Source organism: Rutidosis leptorrhynchoides, chromosome 6, assembly GCF_046630445.1.
Source record: "Rutidosis leptorrhynchoides isolate AG116_Rl617_1_P2 chromosome 6, CSIRO_AGI_Rlap_v1, whole genome shotgun sequence".
NCBI classification, from domain to species: domain Eukaryota; kingdom Viridiplantae; phylum Streptophyta; class Magnoliopsida; order Asterales; family Asteraceae; genus Rutidosis; species Rutidosis leptorrhynchoides.
In genome coordinates, this window is record NC_092338.1 from 133,899,216 (window position 1) to 133,923,005 (window position 23,790).

Genomic DNA, 23,790 nt, shown 5'->3' on the forward strand with positions numbered 1-23,790 from the left:
TAAATATATCTACAAATAAATATATATATAACATATAATGTAAGATGTAATACATGCAAATGTTTTAATGGATTTTAAAATAAATTCTATATAACTAAAATATATAAATAACAAATAATAATAAATGAAATTATGTGAATCCATTATATATTTTAATAATTATACAAATGATATAGGTTCGTGAATCTGAGGCCATCCTTGTATCGTTTAGTTGTTCAATGTCGTTATATGTATTTTTACTACAAAATACAATACGGTGAGTTTCATTAATCCCTTTTTAAATGCTTTTGCAATATATATCTTTGGGACTGAGAATACATGCGCTGTTTTTATAACTGTTTTACGAAATAGACACAAGTAATTGAAACTACATTATATGGTTGAATGATCGAAATCGAATATGCCCCTTTTTATATAGTCTGGTAATCTAAGAGTTAGGGAACAGACACCCTAATTGACGCGAACTCTAAAGATATATCTATCGAGCCCAACAAGCCCCATCCAAAGTACCGGATGCTTTAGTACTTCGAAATTTATATCATGTCCGAAGGAGGATCCCGGAATGATGGGGATATTCTTATATGTATATTGTGAATGTCGGTTACCAGGTGTTCAATCCATATGAATGATATTTTTGTCTCTATGCATGGGAAGTATGTTTACGAGAAATGGAAAAATGAAATCTTGTGGTCTATTAAAATTATGAAATGATTATTTATGTTAAACTAATGAACTCACCAACCTTTTGATTGACACTTTAAAGCATGTTTATTCTCAGATATGAAAGTGATCTTCCGCTGTGCATTTGCTCATTTTAAAGATATTACTTGGAGTCATTCATAGCATATTTCAAAAGACGTTGCATTCGAGTCGTTGAATTCATCAAGATTATTATTAAGTCATTGATAGTCTGATATATTATGAAATGTGATGTATGCTTGTCAACTTTCGATGTTTGTCTTTCAAAAACGAATGCAATGTTTGTAAAATGTATCATATAGAGGTCAAGTACCTCGCGATGTAATCAACTGTTGTGAATCGTTTAATATCGATATGGACTTCGTCTGGATGGATTAGGACGGGTCCTTTCAATTTGGACTTTGCAACGCCCCTGCAACCTTTCAAAGGTGCATGATGGCAATTTTTCACGGCATGATAGAAGAATGCATGGAAGTTTTCATGGATCACTTTTCAGTCTTCGGTGATAGTTTTGAAACATGTCTAGCTAATCTTGAACGAATGTTGATTAGATGCGAACAATCAAATCTAGTTCTTAATTGGGAGAAATGCCATTTCATGGTTAAAGAAGGCATCTTTCTTGGTCATAAAATTTCAAAGGAAGGAATTGAAGTGGATAGAACTAAAGTAGATGTAATTGCTAAACTTCCACATCCCACCAATGTTAGAGGAGTTAGGAGTTTTCTAGGGCATGCCGGTTTTTACCGACGTTTCATAAAAGATTTTTCTAAAATTGCCACTCCTATGAATAAACTCCTAGAAAAGGATGCTCCATTCATCTTTTCAGATGAATGTATCAAATCTTTTAATATTCTTAAAGAGAAACTCACTAATGCGCCGATCATGATAACACCAAATTGGAATCTACCGTTTGAACTAATGTGCGATGCAAGTGATTTTGCAATGGGAGCCGTTTTAGGACAAAGGATTGAAAAACGATTTCAACCTAAATATTATGCTAGTAAGACGTTACAAGGAGCACAAACGAATTACACAACTACCGAAAAAGAACTCCTTGCTATTGTCTTTGCTTTTGAAAAATTTCGTTCATATCTCGTCCTAGCTAAAATGGTGGTCTATACCGACCATTCTGCTCTTAGATACCTATTTTCGAAACAAGATGTCAAACCAAGATTAATCCGTTGGATCTTACTCTTGCAAGAATTCGATATTGAAATCCGAGATAAAAAAGGAGCATAAAATCTCGCCGCTGATCATCTTTCTCGTCTTGAAAATCCTGAATTAGAAGTTCTAAATGAATCGGCCATACAAGATAACTTTCCTGATGAATATCTATTGAAGATAGATCATAATGAAATTCCATGATTTGCAGACTATGCAAACTACTTAGTATGTGGATTCCTTGAAAAAGGATTATCGTACCAAAAACGAAAGAAATTCTTAAGTGATACAAAACACTATTTCTGGGAAGATCCACATTTGTTTAAAATTTGTCCCGATGGAATAATACGCCGATGTGTATTCGGAGATGAAGCTAGTAAAATCTTAAACCATTGTCACACAGGACCAACAGGAGGGCATTATGGGCCTCAACTCACAGCAAGAAAAGTTTACGATACTGGATTCTATTGGCCTACAATTTACAAAGACGCACACATTCTTTGCAAATCCTGTGATGCTTGTCAAAGGGCCGGAAAAATAAGTCAACGTGATGAAATGCCACAAAATGTCATTCAAGTATGTGAAGTATTTGACATTTGGGGTATTGACTTTATGGGTCCATTTCCAAAATCTCATAATAATCTATATATTCTCGTAGCCATTGATTATGTATCTAAATGGGCGGAAGCACAAGCTCTCCCAACTAATGATGTACGAGTTGTAGTCAACTTTTTAAAACGTCTTTTTGCAAGGTTTGGAAAATCGAAAGCTTTAATAAGTGATCGGGGAACTCATTTTTGTAATAATCAACTTGAGAAAGTTCTTAAAAGATATGGAGTAACTCATAAAATCTCCACCGCATATCATCCACAAACAAGTGGACAAGTTGAAAATACCAACCGAGCTTTAAAACGTATTCTAGAGAAAACCATAGAATCAAATCCGAAGGAATGGTCCATTAAGTTGGAGGATGCACTCTGGGCTTTTAGAACAGCCTACAAAACTCCAATTGGAACCACACCTTTCAAACTCGTTTACGAAAAAGCATGTCATCTTCCAGTAGAAATTGAACACAAAGCATTTTGGGCTTTGAAGACATGTAATCTTGATTTACATGAAGCCGGACGTCTACGGTTAAGTCAACTAAACGAATTAGAAGAATTAAGACAAGAAGCATACGAAAATTCGTTAATTTATAAGGAAAGAATGAAGAAATGGCATGATAAAAGAATCAGAAGTTCAAAAGAATTTAAAGAAGGAGACAGAGTTCTTCTTTTCAATTCACGATTCAAGCTATTTCCTGGAAAATTGAAATCAAGATGGTCTGGACCATTTATAGTCAAAAGAGTTTTCCCATACGGAACGATAGAATTAATAAATTCAAATGGGATTGAATTTAAAGTTAATGGTCACAGAGTTAAACATTACATAGATAGTCCAATGGAAGTTGACAACGAAGTTAATCACAATTTCAACACCACAGCTAACTAATTGTGGGGAGAATCAAGTCTTTTAAAGGATAATATGTATTTCTGTTAGAGTTATATTTTATGTTTTCGTGTAGTTCTCGAAAATGGAACCCGAATGGTCTTTCCCTAGCAGACCCTAAAGAACTAGTCTTCTCCCCCCATTCTAAATTTTTAATTTTTTTAGGTTTTTACGAAATGAAGACTTCCTGTGAACTAAACCATGGTCTAATGCTACACGCTTTGATCACTAAACGTAATAATGACACACTTCCGAGTGAACTGGTATCAGTAATCAGAGAAAAATTGGATAGAGTAAGAAAAGAATCCAGATGCGAAGATAATAAGTTACAATTTGGTAAAGGAAAATCAAAATCCGCAGCGAAAAGAAGAGCACGACACCTTGAAAAATGTCACAAATGCGGAAAATGGTCACACGAAGGTAAATGTTCAAATAATCAAACCTATTCAAACACCGAATTTGTTACTTTATGCAGAGATGGACCGTTCATATGTTTAGAAGAAAAAACATTAAATGCTCGAGGTTACGCCTATGTAGCCATGGAAAATCAATTAGTCCGACTATCTTATGAGTGGGCTAGAGCATATCACTAAGAAATCTATTTCACAGGTAAGTTTGTACAGTTTTTATTTTTATTTTTATTTTTAACCTTTTGATAATAAACGCTAATTTGTTCGCTATAAAGTATTAAATTGGTATTCAATAAAATTAGGTCTTGCGACCGAAATTATTGATATCATACAAAAATTTATTACATCACTACGAAATTTAACATTTATTCTTAAGGTATAAATATCTTTAATCAATCAACCCAAAATATTTCAAAAATTCGTCATGAGTTAAATTAGGTTATGGAACCGAAATTACTTTACCGAAAAGAGGGGCGTATATTTTTGATAATATTTGATTGATTAAAGTGGGATAAAAGCCAAAAAGAATTGTTAATTTTATGCATTTTAAATTTAAGTTTGGTGTGAATTTTTAATAATATGAATTTTTAATTTTATGCATTTTAAATTTAAGTTCGGTGTGAATTTTAAAAAACAAAAATTTACTTTATTTTGCTAAATTAAAAATATGATTTTTAAAAATTCGTCGTAAGTTGAAGACTAGGTCGTTGAACCGAAATTGCTTTTGCCGAGGGAGGGACGAGAACTTTTATTATCATTATTTTTAATCTTATTGAATTAAAGTATGCCAAAAACATTAAAAAAACCCAAAAATCTTTGCTTTTAAAACCGCGCTTTAAATTGACAAATTTTAAAATTTTGTCGAGGGACGGACTAGGACATCGTTCCGAAACGACCTCGTCCTAAATAACAAGGGAAACAAAATTTTAAAATTAATTAATTATTTGTTTTATAAGTTAAAATTAAAAAAAAAATCCAATATGTTTGAAAACTTTGGTAAAATTTAATCATTTTTCTACGCTAATCACCCTCAATAATTTAAATTGTTACTGATTTCTTGCAAATGAGGGCATTGCAAGATCTTAAGTGTGGGAAGGGGTTAAATTCTTTTGGAATTTTAAATTTTTTTTAATCTAAACACTTGGTTACCATTAAAAATACTAGTAACGCAGTAGTTGTATTAGAATCTAGTGCTCTCTGATAATAAAGAACAGCCCTAGTCTTATATACTGACTACCCAATTCTAGTAAAAAATTTCAAAATTTTCAACTAAATGAATTCAAAATCATGTTTATACATATTTATGAACGATAAAACTAGATGTTAACACCGAAATTATTGTTACCTTGGAAAGGACATAAATTGAGAAACAACCCAAAATGTTAGAATTCATTTAAGAATGGAATAGAGGAAAATAAAAAGGCAAAGAAAGAAAAATAAAAGCCAAGTGTGGGAAATATTTACCAAGTTATTCAAATTATATATCACATATTTTTGTACAAATAATTGAAGATACTTTTGTTTTGAACGAAAATAATCAGTTTTACCCGGTTTATTGTAATACTTTTGAAAGAAAAGATGGATCTACACGATGAATCAATTCCATCATTAAAAGGAAGTAAAGTCTTCCGAAAAAGACACGCGCTTCTTGATTTAGGTCAAGAAGTTGTCATTCAGACCAGCTGTAGGTTGACGAAAAATCTAGAAAAGTCATCACTAAAATCAGCAGGAAATCCACGGACCTCAGCATAAAACAGGGTCGCCAAGTGGTCAGATTTATCCTAACCATGAGAAGGATTTATCTCGTAAAATGGGGAGGACGTCGTGCAAATTAGCTGGATAAGACTAATGAATCAGATCCCCAGAGAGGATAATCTCCTTAAAGATCAAAAATCAGCTTTTAAGACTAATATTACTCAATCCTAGAGATTGACCTTAAAGATTGAGAATTACAAACTCATGGAATTCAATGATATCTAAACTCGAGCTTGAACGAGAAAATATTTTGATCAAAATTTCAAACCGATTTGTTTTCTGAAAACCTATTTTCAATGCGTTCATTACCATTGAACGTAAGATCCTAGGAATTCACCTGGAATTCATTAGGTCACCTGAACCAAATCGGGTGTCAACCGTAAGAACGGTGGTTGCATAGCATGGTCAAAGACAGGACCTTGTGCCAGACCGGAAAATTATAAGGGTGAGCTTTACTATTGCTCCTACAAAGGATAGTAATTGCGTCCGACACGTTATAGACCATAATTAAAAGTATGTCAGGGGACATTGCCTTAACAGTTGCTTGTTCAACGCTTTCCTTTACAACCGGACGGTAGTTTATCGAAAGGTAATATACGGGGCAAGTATACTGGACGTGTTGCTTTCCTAATACAAGGTTAGTAAGTGGGTGACACAAAACCACAAGTTTTGAGCTAAAATTTTTAAATCTGAAACCCACCAAACCCACAAAAATATTTTGCAAACACCGGTGAAGGGTTATTCTGGAAAACTTATCTAGGGTAAAAAACTAGATTGAATTTTCAAAAAGATCAAATGTTTTCATAAAGATCCAATTTCCTTAATAGATCTAAATTTTTATAGTCATGTGGGACTGTAAACCACATCGTTACTATCATTGTTCATACCGCCGTATTGAAATCACTGATGTACAAAGTGTGAAGAATAAAGAAGTGATTCAAGTATTTTTATTTCAAGACTATATTGCTTGAGGACAAGCAACGCTCAAGTGTGGGAATATTTGATAATGCTAAAAACGAACATATATTTCATAGCATTATCCCTCAAGAAAGACAAGCTTTTAGTTGCAATTGTCCTATTTACAAGTGATATTTTTTTAAATAATAAAAGGTGAAGACAAAAGACAGATTCGATGAATTGAAGACGCAAACGACCAAAAAGCTCAAAAGTACAAAATACAATCAAAGAGGTTCCAATTATTGATAAGAAAAGTCTCAGAATTACAAGAGTACAAGATTCAAAACGCAAAGTACAAGATATTAAATTGTACGCAAGGACGTTCGAAAATCCGGAACCGGGACCAGAGTCAACTCTCAACGCTCGACGCAACGGACTAAAAATTACAAGTTAACTATGTATATAAATATAATATAATATATAATTAATTATATAAATTATATATATATTATATTTATATATTAAAACCGTCGGCAAAGAAGATCCAAAAAGGGATGAGCTGTAAAAGCAAACTCCGCGACTTGCGGAGTTTGAAGGGCAAAAATACCGCGACTCGCGGAGCCCCAAATTCTGAAAATGCCTATAAAAGCTCGCGCATTCTGAACGTTTTATATATCCTTTAATCTCTCTCTCTATATATATATATATATTAATTTTAATTTTAATTTTAATTTTAATTTCTAATAATAAGGGTATGTTAGTGAATGTTGTAAGGGTGTAAGTCGAAATTCTGTCCATGTAACGCTACGCTATTTTTAATCATTGTAAGTTATGTTCAACCTTTTTACATTAATGTCTCGTAGCTAAGTTATTATTATGCTTATTTAAATCGAAGTAATCATGATGTTGGGCTAAATACTAAAATTGGGTAATTGAGCTTTGTACCATAATTGGGGTTTGGACAAAAGAACGACACTTGTGGAAATTAGACTATGGGCTATTAATGGGCTTTATATTTGTTTAACTAAATGATAGTTTGTTAATTTTAATATAAAGATTTGCAATTGGACGTACCTATAAATAACCATATACACTCGATCGGACACGATGGGAGGAATATTTATATGTACGAATAATCGTTCATTTAACCGGACACGGGAATGAATTAATAGTCTATGGAATAATTAAAACAGGGGTGAAATTATGTACAAGGACACTTGGAATAATTGATAACAAAGTATTAAAACATTGGGTTACACGCAGTCAATATCCTGGTGTAATTATTAAACAAAGTATTAAAACCTTGTTACAGTTTAAATCCCCAATTAGTTGGAATATTTAACTTCGGGTATAAGGATAATTTGACGAGGATACTCGCACTTTATATTTATGACTGATGGACTGTTATGGACAAAAACCAGACGGACATATTGAATAATCCAGGACAAAGGACAATTAACCCATGGGCATAAAACTAAAATCAACACGTCAAACATCATGATTACGGAAGTTTAAATAAGCATAATTCTTTTATTTCATATTTAATTTCCTTTATTTTATATTTAATTGCACTTTTAATTATCGCACTTTTATTTATTATTATTGTATTTAATTGCACTTTTAATTATCGTACTTTTTATTTATTGCAATTTTATTTTATCGCACTTTTATTTATCGCAATTTCATTATCGTTATTTACTTTACGCTTTAAATTAAGTCTTTTATTTATTTAATATTTTACATTAGGTTTTAACTGCGACTAAAGTTTTAAAAATCGACAAACCGGTCATTAAACGGTAAAAACCCCCCTTTATAATAATAATATTACTTATATATATTTGTATTTTTATAAATTAAAACTAATATAGCGTTAAGCTTTGTTTAAAGATTTTCCCTGTGGAACGAACCGGACTTACTAAAAACTACACTACTGTACGATTAGGTACACTGCCTATAAGTGTTGTAGCAAGGTTTAAGTATATCCATTCTATAAATAAATAAATATCTTGTGTAAAATTGTATCGGATTTAATAGTATTTAGTTGTAAAAATAAAGCTATTTTATATACACCTCTGCGCACATCAGTCTAACTGATAGTTGTTTAGATGCATTTGGGGGTCTGGACTTCGACCGTGTCTGCATGTCAAAAGTTTTGCTTATCATTTCGTGTCGAAAATTACCTGCTTATCATTCTTAAGGAATCACTTGCTTATCACTCTTAGTCTAGACACATTTTACTGCATTGATTGCATGAATAGTGTATAGACAAAAATTCATATTTTAGCGTATCTGTTACTGTAGACTTTTCCTGACAGCTTCCGTAGATTCCTCCGTAACTTATGGGATTTTAGTATTATATATGCATATGTAAATTATGTATTGGAGGGTACTAATCTACATCCTATAATCTATTTCTTATCGAAAAATTCTTTACTCTATCGTACGAGATGGAACTCGCAACCAGTTCGAATTCCTCGGATTCCGACAGCTATTTCGACATGGATATTCACTTAAGCTCCGAAAGCAGTGTAAATGAAATGGGCCAACCAATCATCCATCTCCAATTCATCTGATGTGTTCGTAGTCGACTTAATCAATGGAGACGCGAAGAAGGCGATCCTTTTCACCAACCGAATTTACCTCTTGACGATGAACCTAAAGCACTTACCGGCGAACCTGTACGTAATACCATTTTCTCGCTCATTTCCAGAGTATCTCGTCATGATTATATTCTATTCACAATCCTAAACCTTATTCATCCGCTCGTTCCGATCGACAATCATCCCGGAATAATGGAAGAAGTCAACGAACTTCGCGCTCGAATAATCAATCTGGAAAACGTGGTGCAAAACCTACCAGCTTCAGCAACAGCACCGGTAACACCAGTACCATCAACAACAACATCTGCAGCACAAACCTCAACATCTCATTCTATACCTCGAGTATAATCACCGATTGACGTATCGTTCTACATCATTTATCTTCATTCGACATGGCGATTATGTAATCTCTAATGTTTTAGAGATTATATATTCTTGTTTTAACTGTAAATCAAATGAGTTTAATATCATATTGACTCCTTAAATCCATGGTAACATCTGAAGAAAATATATATGTATATATGTGTTCATAAAGATTGTAATTAAAAATTCTTTTGTACAAACTGTTAATGGTGAAAATATTTTAACGGGTAGGTAATACTCGAGAAATATTTAATTTTCACATTAATAAATACATTGTACATTCTACGAATCTGATTCAACGGTCATTTACTATCCTACTTACATCCACAGATATACGAATCCGTTTACCGCAAAATAACCATTTTCATTCAATTTCATATTTGGATTTTGACCTATCAGAATCCAACAAGTGGCATAATGAAGAAAACATTGGATAAAATAAAATTCATTAGAAACAAACAAATTAACTATGAGAAAAAAAATTTATGTTAAGAATCCACGCTAACTGTTCCTAGCTAACTATTCCTAGCTAACTGATTACATTTTATTTATCGCAGTTTATTTATCGCAATTTAATTATCGCAATTTTATTTATCGTCATTTAATTTCTGTTATTTACTTTACGCACTTTATTTATCGTTATTTAATTTCGGGACACGTATACAAGGTTTTGACATATCATATCGACGCATCTATATATATTATTTGGAATAACCATAGACACTCTATATGCAGTAATGCTGGAGTTAGCTATACAGGGTTGAGGTTGATTCTACAATAATATATATAGTTTGAGTTGTGATCGAGTCTGAGACATATACACGGGTCACGATACGTATTAATTAATTCGAATATTATATATTAAACTATATATGAATTATTAGACTGTTAACTGTGGACTATCGACTGTGGACAAATAACATTGAACAATTAAAAAGAATTAAAATATTGATTATAACATATGAAACTAAACAATTCTTTAAATTTGCCACTTGATTTCATCTTAAACCTCATTTGTATCTTGACAATTACAATCTACGTCCAAACCTTTCATGATTCTTGAAAACGCCTCAATCGAGAGGATGATTCAAACACACATTATAGACGGAAGAAAAGATCGATGCATCTAGTTATGCACCTGAAAACTCTCGAAAACTGAGTAAACGTTTAACACGTAGCTGTGCTAATTCCTTTAACGTTGTTATTACCAAAAATAACTTTGCAATCTCTTTCCAAATTAGCAAATTTTGTCACAGCTCCAGCAAGTCAACTTCGACTTTCATTCAGAAAAGCCTTATTATAACCTTGATATATATGCGTGCTCTTTTTGTTACCAGAGGATCTTATATATTCCACCATATTACCATCAGCGTTTAATCATCTAAAAACACAATTCTCTCGGATTGATAACCGATGATTCAGATATGGTAACATTAAATGCAGAGGAAACCGCAAAATCGTAGATGGTCTAAACGGCCAAGAGTTGATAATAAAGAATGGAATGTTGGGAACGCTCGATAGAAAATTTGGTACTGAAAAATAGATTGAGCTAACCATGAAGGAGATCAAGGACAAATACAAGGACCAAACCCTATATTCAAGGAATCCAGGTAATTCTGGATCCGATGAAATCTTTAGAGAATATCTTGTTCCGAAGTCATGATAAAATCTTGCGAAATTTTTTTTTTCTTCATCAACCTTCGAACTTAGAAATTCCAAAATATCATCATAAATATCTTCGATATTTCTGAAGATATTTTCATAAATATTCTCGTCCGAAATTATATACCTCTTCGTGCTATCTGTATTACATCATATTGAAAACTGTTTTAGTTTTCAATATTCTGTAACATCTAAGTATAAATTATAAATGAATTCTGGAGAAGTGTTGGAAATTGAAGCATGAGTTAGTATAATATAATGACACTTGATCAATGTGATTATATTACAGTAAGTCATGCTGAGTTTCTAATGAAACATGATGATTCAATGACCATAACGTCATCATGTGTCATGTTACATGACTCTTGTATTCTATCTAATCTATAAACATATCAAGAACATATTTTCTTGATAATTCTATCTTTTCTCTTGAATTTTGGTAATTTAACCAATCAAGATCGTGCCATTACCATTTCCTTTTTAGAAACATTAATCATGTTCATTCTGAATTTCATATCTACAAATATTGGACCATTATTCGCTTGATTAAAAGTTGGGAAGAGAAAACAAAAGGATGGAACTCCAAAAAAATAAAGGAAATGAAGAGGGGGGATTCATAGTGAAATATCCGACAGAGCAAATCGAAACAGATTATAGCATTTAACCAAAGAAGATCCTAATTTCCTGAATTGCCGAAGAACCCAATCTTATTATGAAGATTTCCTCTAAATTCTTTAAAATCCGAAAATCCACCGCGACTACGTCAAAAGTTAAATCTCTATCTCAATCTTTTGTGACAGCTTCACTCGTACTCTTCACATAAACGATTTAATTTATCCATATTACTCACTGATGATAAAAACTCTAATTTTTAGCTCGTATGCGTTATAAAAACATTTTTATTGTTAGCCATGACCACCTCACTCAAATTTCGGGACGAAATTTCTTTAACGGGTAGGTACTGTGATGACCCGAAAATTTTCGACCAAATTTAAACTTGATCTTTATATGATTCGACACGATAAGCAAAGTCTGTAAAGTTGAGTCTTAAAATTTTGGAACTGTTTACATGAACTCAATTACCCTTTGACTATTCCCGACGATTCACGAACAATTGTGTGCAAATAAATATGTGATTATGTAAATATAAATATAAGTATATATATTAATTTGAAATAATATAATACCATTTAATCATTCAAATTAAATATGTAGAGAAATATATATATGAATTCGGTACGCAATTAACGTATGTTGTAATATTTATAATATATATACATAATAATTATTCAAATATGTTATTATATAGTATAAGTATTGCCTAATTGATGATATGTAACATTATTGTAATAAACTTAATTACAAGTTAAAATATAACTAATATTATTACTCTCATTATTATTATTAATAATGATATTAATATTATTATTTGTAGTACTAATATTATTATAATATATTATATATTTTATATAGATATAAAAATGGAAACATGTAACTTGATATTACTAGTATTATCATTATGCATTATCATCATTATTGTTGTTATATATATTATCCTTACTATTGATAAAAAAAAATAATAATAATACAATTTATTAATATTATCATTAATAATATCATTATAAACATTATTATAATTATAACTATTAGTATTATTATTCTTATTAATATCATTATTATTTCTATTATCATTATTATTAATTGTATTATTATTATTTAACTATCATTAGTAATAATATTATTATTATTAATACACTTATATAGATTTACATATACTTATACACTTAGGAAATACATTTATATAAATATAAATACTAATACAAAAATACTGGTATATATAGATAAGAAAATACGGATACAGTTTTATATATTAAAAAAAGATTTTTACGCGTATCATCCCTATCACTATCTGTTATATTTTTCTCTGATTCTCTATTATGCTTGTGAACCTATCGATTCCCTTTTCAATATAAAACAACCTGTAATTATTTGCTGTTAGGAGAAACAAGTATGTCCATTATCAATTATCAATTATTAATACAGTTTAAGCAAAAACCGGGAGCAAGAACACCCTGTTCGAACTATATTTTTCGTAGCTCGACTAACGAATCAATCTTTACAAACTAGAATTGCAATTGTGTTAGGATCATCCACTTAATATGTATGTAAGTTTTCAGACTCAAATTCTTTATAGTTATTGTTAATTTCGAAGTCAATTTTAAGTTCAAAAGTAAAAGAAATTGTGTTTTGCGAAATTCGTTTTGGTTATGATGTTTCAGATCTAATTAAAGACTCAGAAACTTTATATGTATGATTTAAAATCGTTTTCATGAACAAACTTTAGTCTAAAATCGTCTATATAATCGAATCAAAGATTGAATTGGGTTATGTTCATCGACGGTCACAGCAAGAATTTTGGATACTTTTTTGTTGTTTTATCTTTCTTTTAAATCAATCAACCACTTATTGTTTATAGTTGAAACTACTGGATTTAATACAAATCTATTCTTGCTTCTAAAATGATATTAGATTTCTGATCGATCGAAGTTAATCGTTGAAGAAGGTGATTAAGAAAGGTAGTTTATATTTAATACAAGTGTGTTCATAATCAGGAAAATAGCACGGCTTGAATGGTTAAGAGGTGTGTCGGTTTAGCAAGAGGTCTCGGGTTCGAGCCCCATCTTGGGCAAATCTTTTTATCACGATTTTTAAAAAGGGTATACACTCATTTTTCTAATTATTATTATTATTATTATTATTATTATTATTATTATTATTATTATTATTATTATTATTATTATTATTATTATTATTATTATTATTATTATTATTATTATTATTATTATTATTATTATTATTATTATTATCATTTGTTGTTAATATTAAATATTATTATTATGATAATTATTAGTAATGTTGTTATCATTGTTAGTATTACAAATTATTATCATTATTATTACAAATACAAGAAATTATTATTATTATTATTATTATTATTATTATTATTATTATTATTATTATTATTACAAATTTGAATAATATTATTATTATTGCTAAGTTAATTATTATTATTACTAACATACTACGATTTATTATTATTATCATTAAATACTAGTATTATTATATTTACAATTATTAGTATCACTATTATTACTATTATTATTATTATAGGTATAGGTTTTATTATATTATTATGTGTATTATAATTAGTAACAATATTATTAACACTATTATCATTATTGTAAATATTATTATTATTATTAGTATTAGCATCATGTTTAAACATTAGTATTATTAATCTATTTATAACTAATATTGTTAATATTACAAAACTTTTCATTTAGAAACTGTTATTATCACTACTATAGGATTTATTAATAAAACTATCATTAATATTATTACTATGGGAATCATTAATATTATTGTCATTATTAATACTAGTATTTTCATTATTATTATTTTAAATCACTACTAATATTACTCTAGTATTGTTAAAATTACTATTTAACAAACAAATGAAATATATGAAAAATATATATATATATATATATATATATATATATATATATATATATATATATATATATATATATATATATATATATATATATATATATAATATTTAATACATATGATATAATAAAATCTACATTTTTATATATATATAAAATTAATATATATTAATAATGAAAAATAAAAGTTACTAATATAAAAATTATATCACTAATAATAATATATATATTTGTTCGATTACGATATACGTTTTAATATATACACAAATGATATAGGTTCGTGAATCCGAGGCCAACCCTGCATTGTTCAATATAGTCATATGTATTTTTACTACAAAATATATTAGGTGAGTTCATTTGATTCCCTTTTACTCTTTACATTTTTGGGACTGAGAATACATGCGTTGTTTTTACAACTGCTTTATTAAATGCTTTTGAAATATATTTTGAACTGCGAATACATGAAATGCTTTTATAAATGTTTGACGAGATAGACACAAGCAAAACATTCCTCGAATGAATTATTATACAGACAGAAGTTCTGTGGATTATTATTGAATTATGTGGACATGATAATTGCCACCAGTTGATGTGAATATTTTTCCCTAATTATTATTGCTTGGTAACCTAAGAATTAGAATCGAGTATGGCCCTAATTCACGCGAATCCTAAAGGTAGCTACCGGGTTTAACACCCCCACCCAGAATGTTCACTAGACGGAAGAGCTAGTGGGCGTGGTGTTTAGTACTTCGAAGTTTATATGATTATTATACAGACGAGATGTTCTGTTTTGAGGATATTATTTATGCGCATTATATGTTAAGGTCGGTTACCAAGCCAAGCAATGAAAGTAAAGTGAATGTTATGTGTCGAGAGAATGATTTTATACACAGGTTATGTGTATGTTATTTTTGTGCACAAGATATGTGTACGGTTACTAAGATTTATGAAAAAGGATTTCGTACACGAGAAAAGTGTACTGTATTTAAAAGATATCGCATGTACATTACAGGTGGGTATAGGATTCGGGCCCATTTGTACCATGCAGCATTTAAATCTTGTGGTCTATCAAAATGATGAATTTTATTGTTTTATGATAAACTTATGAACTCACCAACCTTTTGGTTGACACTTTAAAGCATGTTTATTCTCAGGTATGAAAGAAATCTTCTGCTGTGCATTTGCTCATTTTAAAGATATTACATGGAGTCGTTCATGGCATATAGAGGTCAGTACCTTGCAATGGGACCATCTGCTAAAGACTTCGTCCAGGTGGATTAGGACGGGTTACTACAGTCTCAACGCCCGTTGCGACGGTTTAGTGACTAGTCCGTCCCGTCTCGAAGAAAACCATCTAATATGACAGTCAACGGTAAAAATTCGGGTCAAAGTTGAAAAAAATCAGGTCAAAGTCTCTCAAAATTTGGAAAAGACGGAAATTCGGTAAGATCGATTAAATTTGTCTTATTTTAGTTTGAATTTTCAGTATTATGTTAACGGTGATAGCGATTATGAGTACAAATTAGGCAATTAAAGTTTTTGGCTTTAAAATATGTACACATATATACATTTATATACTTATATATTTAGAAGTCAACTTTGGTCAACGTACGTCTCGACCCCCGTCTCGACTCCATCCCGAACGTCTCGACCTTTTTAGGATCCGACTGTCTCGACCCCGTCTCACGTCTTTTGCAACCTTGGTATAGAGTAAATCACCGCTTTTAATTGTTAAAAATAAAATACATTTTAATGAATATGGATGATTATCCATTAATCTGCTTCACCCGACGGATATGGATACGGATGGATGAAATTTTATAAATGGATATGGATCAAAAAATAAATGGATAGCGGGTCGCCAGTTGTAACTGGGTCGCCAGTTATAGTAACTGGGTCGTCAGTTGCTATATCTGGGTCGCCAGTTGTGTAACAACTTGTAGGTGGTTGATTTGACGGATGGTTTCTTTTGATAGTTGTATTTTATCTCACTTTGTACAATGTCTGGTCAGCTTGTAGTAGGTAACTAAGTCTTCTGGAAGGTCTTTAAGCTTGTTCTTAAGTGTACACACGTCCGTAGGTCAGTCTCTGAAGCTCTTGTTGGCCGGACATGGGTGCAAGAGAGATTAGGGTTTAGTGTGTGTTCTAGTGTGTGTAAGTCTTGCAACTTCTTAATCTCTTCAACCGGATGCATAGAGAATCTAGGTCATGATTATATCTTCATGGACGAGCTTCAATTAAGTGCCGGTAAGTCTGTTAGTGTTCTTGACCTTCCGAAGTAGTGTTTTAGAGTGATATCTGAAATTAGGCTTTAGGGAAACCCTAATTTTGACTTTTGCCTTGTTTGCAGTTTAAGCTTGTTGACTCTGACTTCAAGAGTTCTCCATAGATGATTTGAGTCTAAGGATACCTAATTTAGGACTAAGTATATAGAGTATACCTCTTGGATAAAAATAAAAAGAGCTAAAGGACCTTGTTAGTTAAGGTCCCGTTCATCTCGACCCCATCTTGCGTCTTTTTCAACCTTGAGTGTACCCGACGATGAGGGAATCAATCCAGATATGTCAAAACTTATAATTACATAAACAATAGTCTACCGTATTTACTATCCCAGTGACGGATAAATTTTTATCATAACGTGCAGATAGCATATAAACAGAGAATCGACAACAAGCTATTGATGAAAGCTTTTATTTTTTAATTAACCTTTGGTGACTTCTCCTAAGAACCAACAATCGATCTTGGACCCTGAAATTAACCCTTGGAAACCTCACTCTAATGACATTCATACAAAACCAATATTCATTTTCCGTTTTTGTTGTTCTATCATGATTCATCACATCCAATACACGAGATCCCCATTGCATTTTAATATCCTCTAAAAAACAAATATTTTCAAACATAACATCAATCGTCACATTCTCCCCTTACTAACTCGGGTCTCAACTTAGCCGAGAGCCCTTTCGCCAACATCTCTTCATCGTATTTCCTTGCCATATCAATCATACCTTTTTCCACCAACGCATCAATCAACGCATTATAAGCAAACTCGTTTGGACTCAACCCATGTTCTTCCATCTTTTTCCAAACGATAAAAACAGGTCGAAGAAATCCCCATCTTCCAAACTTCCTTAAAAGTAACACATACGTATCCAACGTTGGACTTACGCCACTTTCAATCATCCTATCAAGCAACCCCAATATCTCATTAGGCTTCTCCAAACACCTAAAAATACAATGATAAGTTATGACATTTGGTGCACACCTTCTCTTAAACATTTTATCGAACACCTTATAGGCTTCCCGCACCCTCCCGTTTTCACACAACAGCTTCATGATTGTATTGTACGTTACAACATTTGGTTCACACCCCGATTCGAGCATCTCACGACCAAGGTGAACAGCAACATCGACACCTTCTGAAACACCAATTGCACGAATAACTGTATTGTATGCCACCACATCCAATTTAATCCCTTTTTTCTTCATCTCTTTATACAATTTCACAGCCTTCCATGGCTTCCCACTCTTGCATTGAATATCTATATATATCGAATACGAATACAAATCTTTACTAATTCTATCTTCATCCATTTTTTCCCAAAACTCTCTACATTTCGACCACCACCCCATTTTAAACCACCCGAGAAGAATCATATTATAAACTTTAGTACCCATTTCGAACCCCTGAATATTCTCTTTAAAGTTTGAATCTTTTCCTAAACACAACTCTTCAGCTTCAATCACATGCTTATACTCACACAATGCATCAACAAGGTTCAAGAAAGACGTTTCGTCTTTTAGGTTATACTCATCCAACTTACTATAAATATCGATAGCTTCTTGAACCAGGTGCGCAGAAGCATACCGCTTAAAAATAACGCGAAACGTACCATGGTTTCTCTCAGGCATTTTATCGAGCAGCTGGCGTGCAAGATCAAATTCAAAAAACTTGCACAATATATCAATCATGTTATTGTAAGTATCTGTAGTGTGTTTGAAACCGTATTCGGACTCTACCCAGTTGAAAAAGTCCATTGCACGTTTCCAATCGTTCTTGTAACATGTTAAATTTTCGATGATCGTGGTCTGATTGACTATGGGTTGTTCAAAGATTGGTTTTTTAGGGGTTTGATGATCGCAAAATGAGATGGGTTTTAAAGGGTTTTTAGATTGAGAAGTGTGAATATGAAAGACGAATGATGGCCGGATTTTGGATGCGAGAAACAGGGAACGGGATGTTAACGACATTGCATTCGCATTTACTCAAAAAATTTAAATTACCCTCAGTGAATAATAATGTCTTATCCAAATTTTTTGTTAGAATTTATTGAAATGTGTTATTACAAAATTGAATCAAATGATGATAGATATATAAATTTGATAGCTAAGTATGACATCTCTTTCTTTGATGAGTTCTTTTAACTTTTTTGAAACTTCTTTGATTATCTATTATGTATAAGTTTTATTTTTCTACCAAAAAAAAAAAAAAAAAAAAAAAAACAAAAGCTTTATTGATTCACTACTTAAAATAAAGTTATTAATTATTATTTGTTATCATTTTTAAATGAAAATAAATACATGCATTGAAATACATTTTACTCCGTCTACGTATTATGAGTTATACATATGATAAAACATAAATAATTATTGCATAAACATAAATAAAATCAAGATTAAAGAACTAGAATGCAGTTTCATCAGAGGCAACTTGGGTAAAGTTGAATTTCGAACATGAAGACTTGATATTTAACAACGAAGAACCAAACCCAAAAGTAGAATTCTCCAAATTAAACACCACAAGCACATCCTCAAGCTGAAACGTCCCGATCACGATTGCTGGTTCACTCTTCGCGCCACCATCAACAAATGCTAGACACGCCGTGTCCCTCGTTACTTGTTTCATTGAGTTCGCAGTTGATATACTCCAAATCCTGCCACCCTCTACCCTAAAACCAATATCAGGAACATTTACAGAACTGTTGCTAGGAACATAGTAACAAAGGTTAAACGGTGCGACTGGTTTTGCAGTAGGGATCCGTCTTGTAACCTTTGAAAACCGTCTAACCACTTGCTTATAAATATCTGATCTTAGCTTCGTGTAAGGCTCCATTGTACTAATCTTCGTTGTGGCATTTAATTGTGTTGAATAAATATAAATTCGAGACATACCGAATACGAGCAGCGGAAACGAGTAGGATCGACGTTTAGATCACCGGTCGGGAAAGCGATCACCAATAGGAAGGCTTTCTAGTTTCACGGCCTAAGTTCCTTCAACGGTTTGCAATGTTCCACTTGAACAACTATACTCACAATTTTACTACTTACTAGTGCATGATTTTCTCAATGATTTGTTGTGTGTTTCTTGTGTTTTTGTGTGTCTTACAAGAAGAGTTTAACTCTCTATTTATAGATACAAAGAGAGTACTTATTACCATGTACTATCAAAAGTACATAGTACTTATTACCTTTGTAAGTGTACTATCAAAGGGTAAAGGGTACTTATCCATTAGTGTACTACTCATTAATAGTGGGTCAAACACAATGAGTTTGTGGGTGTACCACAAATAATTTCCAACAAATTGTGTCGGGACACTAATTGATCTGTTTTTAATTACAATGGCGTCAATATTAATAAAGTAACCAAACGAGTCAGGATGCTTTATTAACGGGGTATATGAAAGTAAAGTTGAAACATCAAGACTAGATTTCGGAGTAAAATTGTAAGGACCGATTCCAGTAAATAAAACTCCAGGGGCAGATGTGGTGCTAGGCAAACATAAAGCTATTACTTTTTTCGAATTATATTTGTACGTATTCGACAATATTGATGAAGGTGAGGATGAAAGTGGCATGACACCGATAACGTTTTTAGGGAATGAATTAAACGATGAAGACTTCGCACACGCTCCAATAGGTGAAATTTGAGACATAATGTCGCCCTTAGTATTTCTACCTGTGCTTGCGTTCAGTGCAAAATAGTCGTAATTGAGCAAGCCACTTTCACAAGCTCCTGTTGAAAAAAATGTACAACCGATAAGTAAAAAGGCCGGAAACGATCATAAGATAATTTAACCTAGTTAGACGGCTTAAATCCCTATTCATTTAGATTAATTAATATGTCGTCTTATAGAATCTAAGATGGTGTTTGTTTTCCAGTCAATAGATCATATTATGTCTTATGTCTCCGCAGTCGCAGACTTAGAAATATGCTTCTATATATTGTAGATTTACATAAGATAAAATAATGTCTTATTCTATTTGCAAACTCGCAGACTTAGAAATATGCTTCTAAATGCTGCAAATAAGATTAAGTTATTTTGCAGACATAACAACTTCTCTACAAAAATGATCCGCATATTTTCATAAAAAACATCTTAGAAAACAAACAACACCTAAGATATGAAAACTAATACAGAGTAGTATGTAATATTAATTACTTATTTTGTTAATACCTGTAACAAGATTGGCCATATTGGCCGAGCATCCACAATATCCCCAATCAGATATAAGTGGATTCTTGGTTGTTACTGGACATGACATATTATTGTAATTCGCGTAAGTAGATTGCACTTGCGAACATAGATCATCGTCGCAATGAACATAGTTCTGTTGCGATACAAAGCTGCAATCGTGCCATATAAGTGGAGCGTCAAGGTCAATAAGGAAGTTAACGTACCTGACATCTTGTTCTGAATAATCAGTCTCGTATAAGTAAATGCTATACAGAGGGTTAGGCGTATATGTGTGTTTGTGTATTTGATTGTGTTATGACAACTTGCCTAGCGCACCCACACTAGCGGAAGCGAGGATATAATTTGTTTGAGACAAACTTACGAGAAATAATAGAAAGCAAATAAAGTAACTGATAACACGACGATTTAACATGTTCGGCAAAACCCGGCATACGTCCACCCCAAGAGTCTCATTTATTCTTATAATATAAAAAACCCGGCACAAGAAAAAGTACACTATGAGTTAAATCCAAACTCAAGCCCCTTAGATTTTAGCATAAAATCTAAGTTTCTCGTACACTCTTTTACACTCCTTACAAGAATAAAACTCTCAACCTCACAAATACACACTCTCCGTTGATATTATCGATCAACTGTGTTTTGCCTTTGTGATACTTTGATCCTCCCTGGATTTGATCCCTTTGGATACCTTCAACCTTCTGCATGAACATCTATATATATGCGCGTACATGTGGCTACACCAACTACCAATTTCATGTGAAAAGTAAAAACAATTCAAAGGCCACATGCGCCACATGCAGTCTTTTATTCTCTGATTTCACACCATCCCAAGTGTGAAAGCAAATAACCACCCTATTTTCTTTTTGACTTCTTTATTTTATCATGCATTCCATATTCAACATAAATGTGAGTCACCTATTTTGACTACCGTCCAACAATCTCCACATTGATGAACATTTATCTTCTTCGTCACCGAAAATACTAACACAAAGTATTTTCACCATTGGTCTCCTTATCCCCGCTGCACACACCTTGAATCACCTCGGTCCTGAACCCTGATTCAAATAACACGGTCAATAATTATGTGCAGCTAACCCTGTCAACTTACCTAGTTGACACCGGAGAGGAGTCTCGAATCACATCTCTCTTAGTAGGATTTTTCTTCTCACCATCGGCTAACTTGATCAAACATGTCCCAACATGTTCCTGACCTGTTTCCTTCGTGCACGCTTTCAAAACCTTCGAGACACGAGTACATTTTGTACTCGCCATCAGACGATATAAACCCTCATACTTCTCTCGCTTCATCAGGACCTTCACACCACGTGTGATTTTCATAACTCCACCTACGGCCTAATAGCCGTATCCTTGAGAATCCAACACGCATAAGGAAATTAGATTCTTGCACATCCTTGGTGTGTACGCCACACCACCAAGAGCGTAAGCAGCTCCGTGAAACAATTTTATTTTTCACCATGCAAACACCCTCAACATCACATGTTGAACCATCACCTAAAGTCAGCACCCCGCTTTCTTTAACATTTGCTTATCAAAATAAGCTTCCTTTGAACACACATGCATCGTACAACCAGAATCTAAAATCCATTCATCTTGAGCAGAAGTAGAACTTTTTTTTGGAGACTGTGAGAACATCTCCCACTGGTACATTAACTGCTACTGCAGCCGATGAACCCCCAAATTTACCTTCACCATTCCTCCAGAGTGGACAATACTTCCTGTAGTGACCCCACTCATGAAATTTGAAGCACTGGATACCCTTCATGCCGGCTTCTGATCTAGACCTATTGTTATCACTAGATCTTTTCTCGGCAAATCTTCCCCTTCCATGACCAACCATAGCAAACCCATGCTCAAAAATGGTCACTGGATCTTCGTCTCTTATCCTGTGATAAGATTACCGGTACTACATTCTCCATCTTTACAGTAGCCTTTCCGTAAAGAATAGTAGTGACCAAAATATCATACGAACTTGGAAGAGAGGCAAGAAGAATAAGGGTATTATCTTCTTCCTCAATATAAACCTCAACTTTACAAGTTGATCCACCATACCATTAAACACGTTCATGTGTTCAATGATATCCCAATCGTCATCCGTTATCTCAAATGGCTCCACCTTAAATTGCATACCGCCGTTTCTCGCCATCTCCAAACAAAAAACTATCCGAAACACCTGGATACTGTAACGACCCGAATTTTTCCGATCATTTTATACCTATGAGATTAATATTTACATAAATTAAACCTTGCCAACATGATAAGCAATCCAAATTGTTGAGACTTGTATTTTTGAAAATAGTTTTACACAACGTTTGACCGTCCAATTTGACCGATGATATCACGAACTATATAACATACGATAATTATACGTTTGTGTATATATATGTATTTATATATATTTAACATGATTTAAGGATGGTTTAACATCTCATTGTGTACTAATGACAATGAGTTATAAGTATATTTTGAAACTACTAACTTAAGTTTTCAAAACGATAACTATACGTAACGTTCTTTGACTTAAAACTTATAATGTTTATACATGTATCGTATAGATATGTATTTAATCACTTTTAAAGGGCTTTTATACATAAAATAATATAAGTATATTTACAAAAGATAGCTATATTTGAATCCTCGTTCCGTTTCCTCAAGATTTCTATACGTATATCTAGGTTATATGTACCCGTATCATACCCAGCTTCTATACATATTTACTATTGGTATATACACATCAAATCAACATCCT

The 23,790-nt window shown here is 32.3% G+C and overlaps 2 protein-coding genes across 2 annotated transcripts; both read right to left on the minus strand.

Annotated features, from left to right (window-relative positions):
* Positions 1–17,076: 17,076 nt before the first annotated feature.
* LOC139854090 (pentatricopeptide repeat-containing protein At1g80550, mitochondrial-like) lies at positions 17,077–22,281 on the minus strand. The gene is made up of 2 exons (XM_071843414.1): positions 22,204–22,281; positions 17,077–18,636 (listed from the first exon to the last, which is right to left on the minus strand). Exons 1-2 carry the CDS (start codon positions 22,279–22,281, stop codon positions 17,455–17,457), a joined length of 1,260 nt encoding a protein of 419 aa, XP_071699515.1. The 3' UTR covers positions 17,077–17,454.
* On the minus strand, positions 19,232–22,027 carry LOC139852080 (chitinase CLP-like). Its single transcript, XM_071841304.1, has 4 exons — positions 21,952–22,027; positions 21,003–21,239; positions 20,137–20,560; positions 19,232–19,685 (listed from the first exon to the last, which is right to left on the minus strand). The coding sequence occupies exons 1-4, from the start codon at positions 22,025–22,027 to the stop codon at positions 19,232–19,234; spliced, it is 1,191 nt and encodes a 396-aa protein (XP_071697405.1).
* Positions 22,282–23,790: the final 1,509 nt, after the last annotated feature.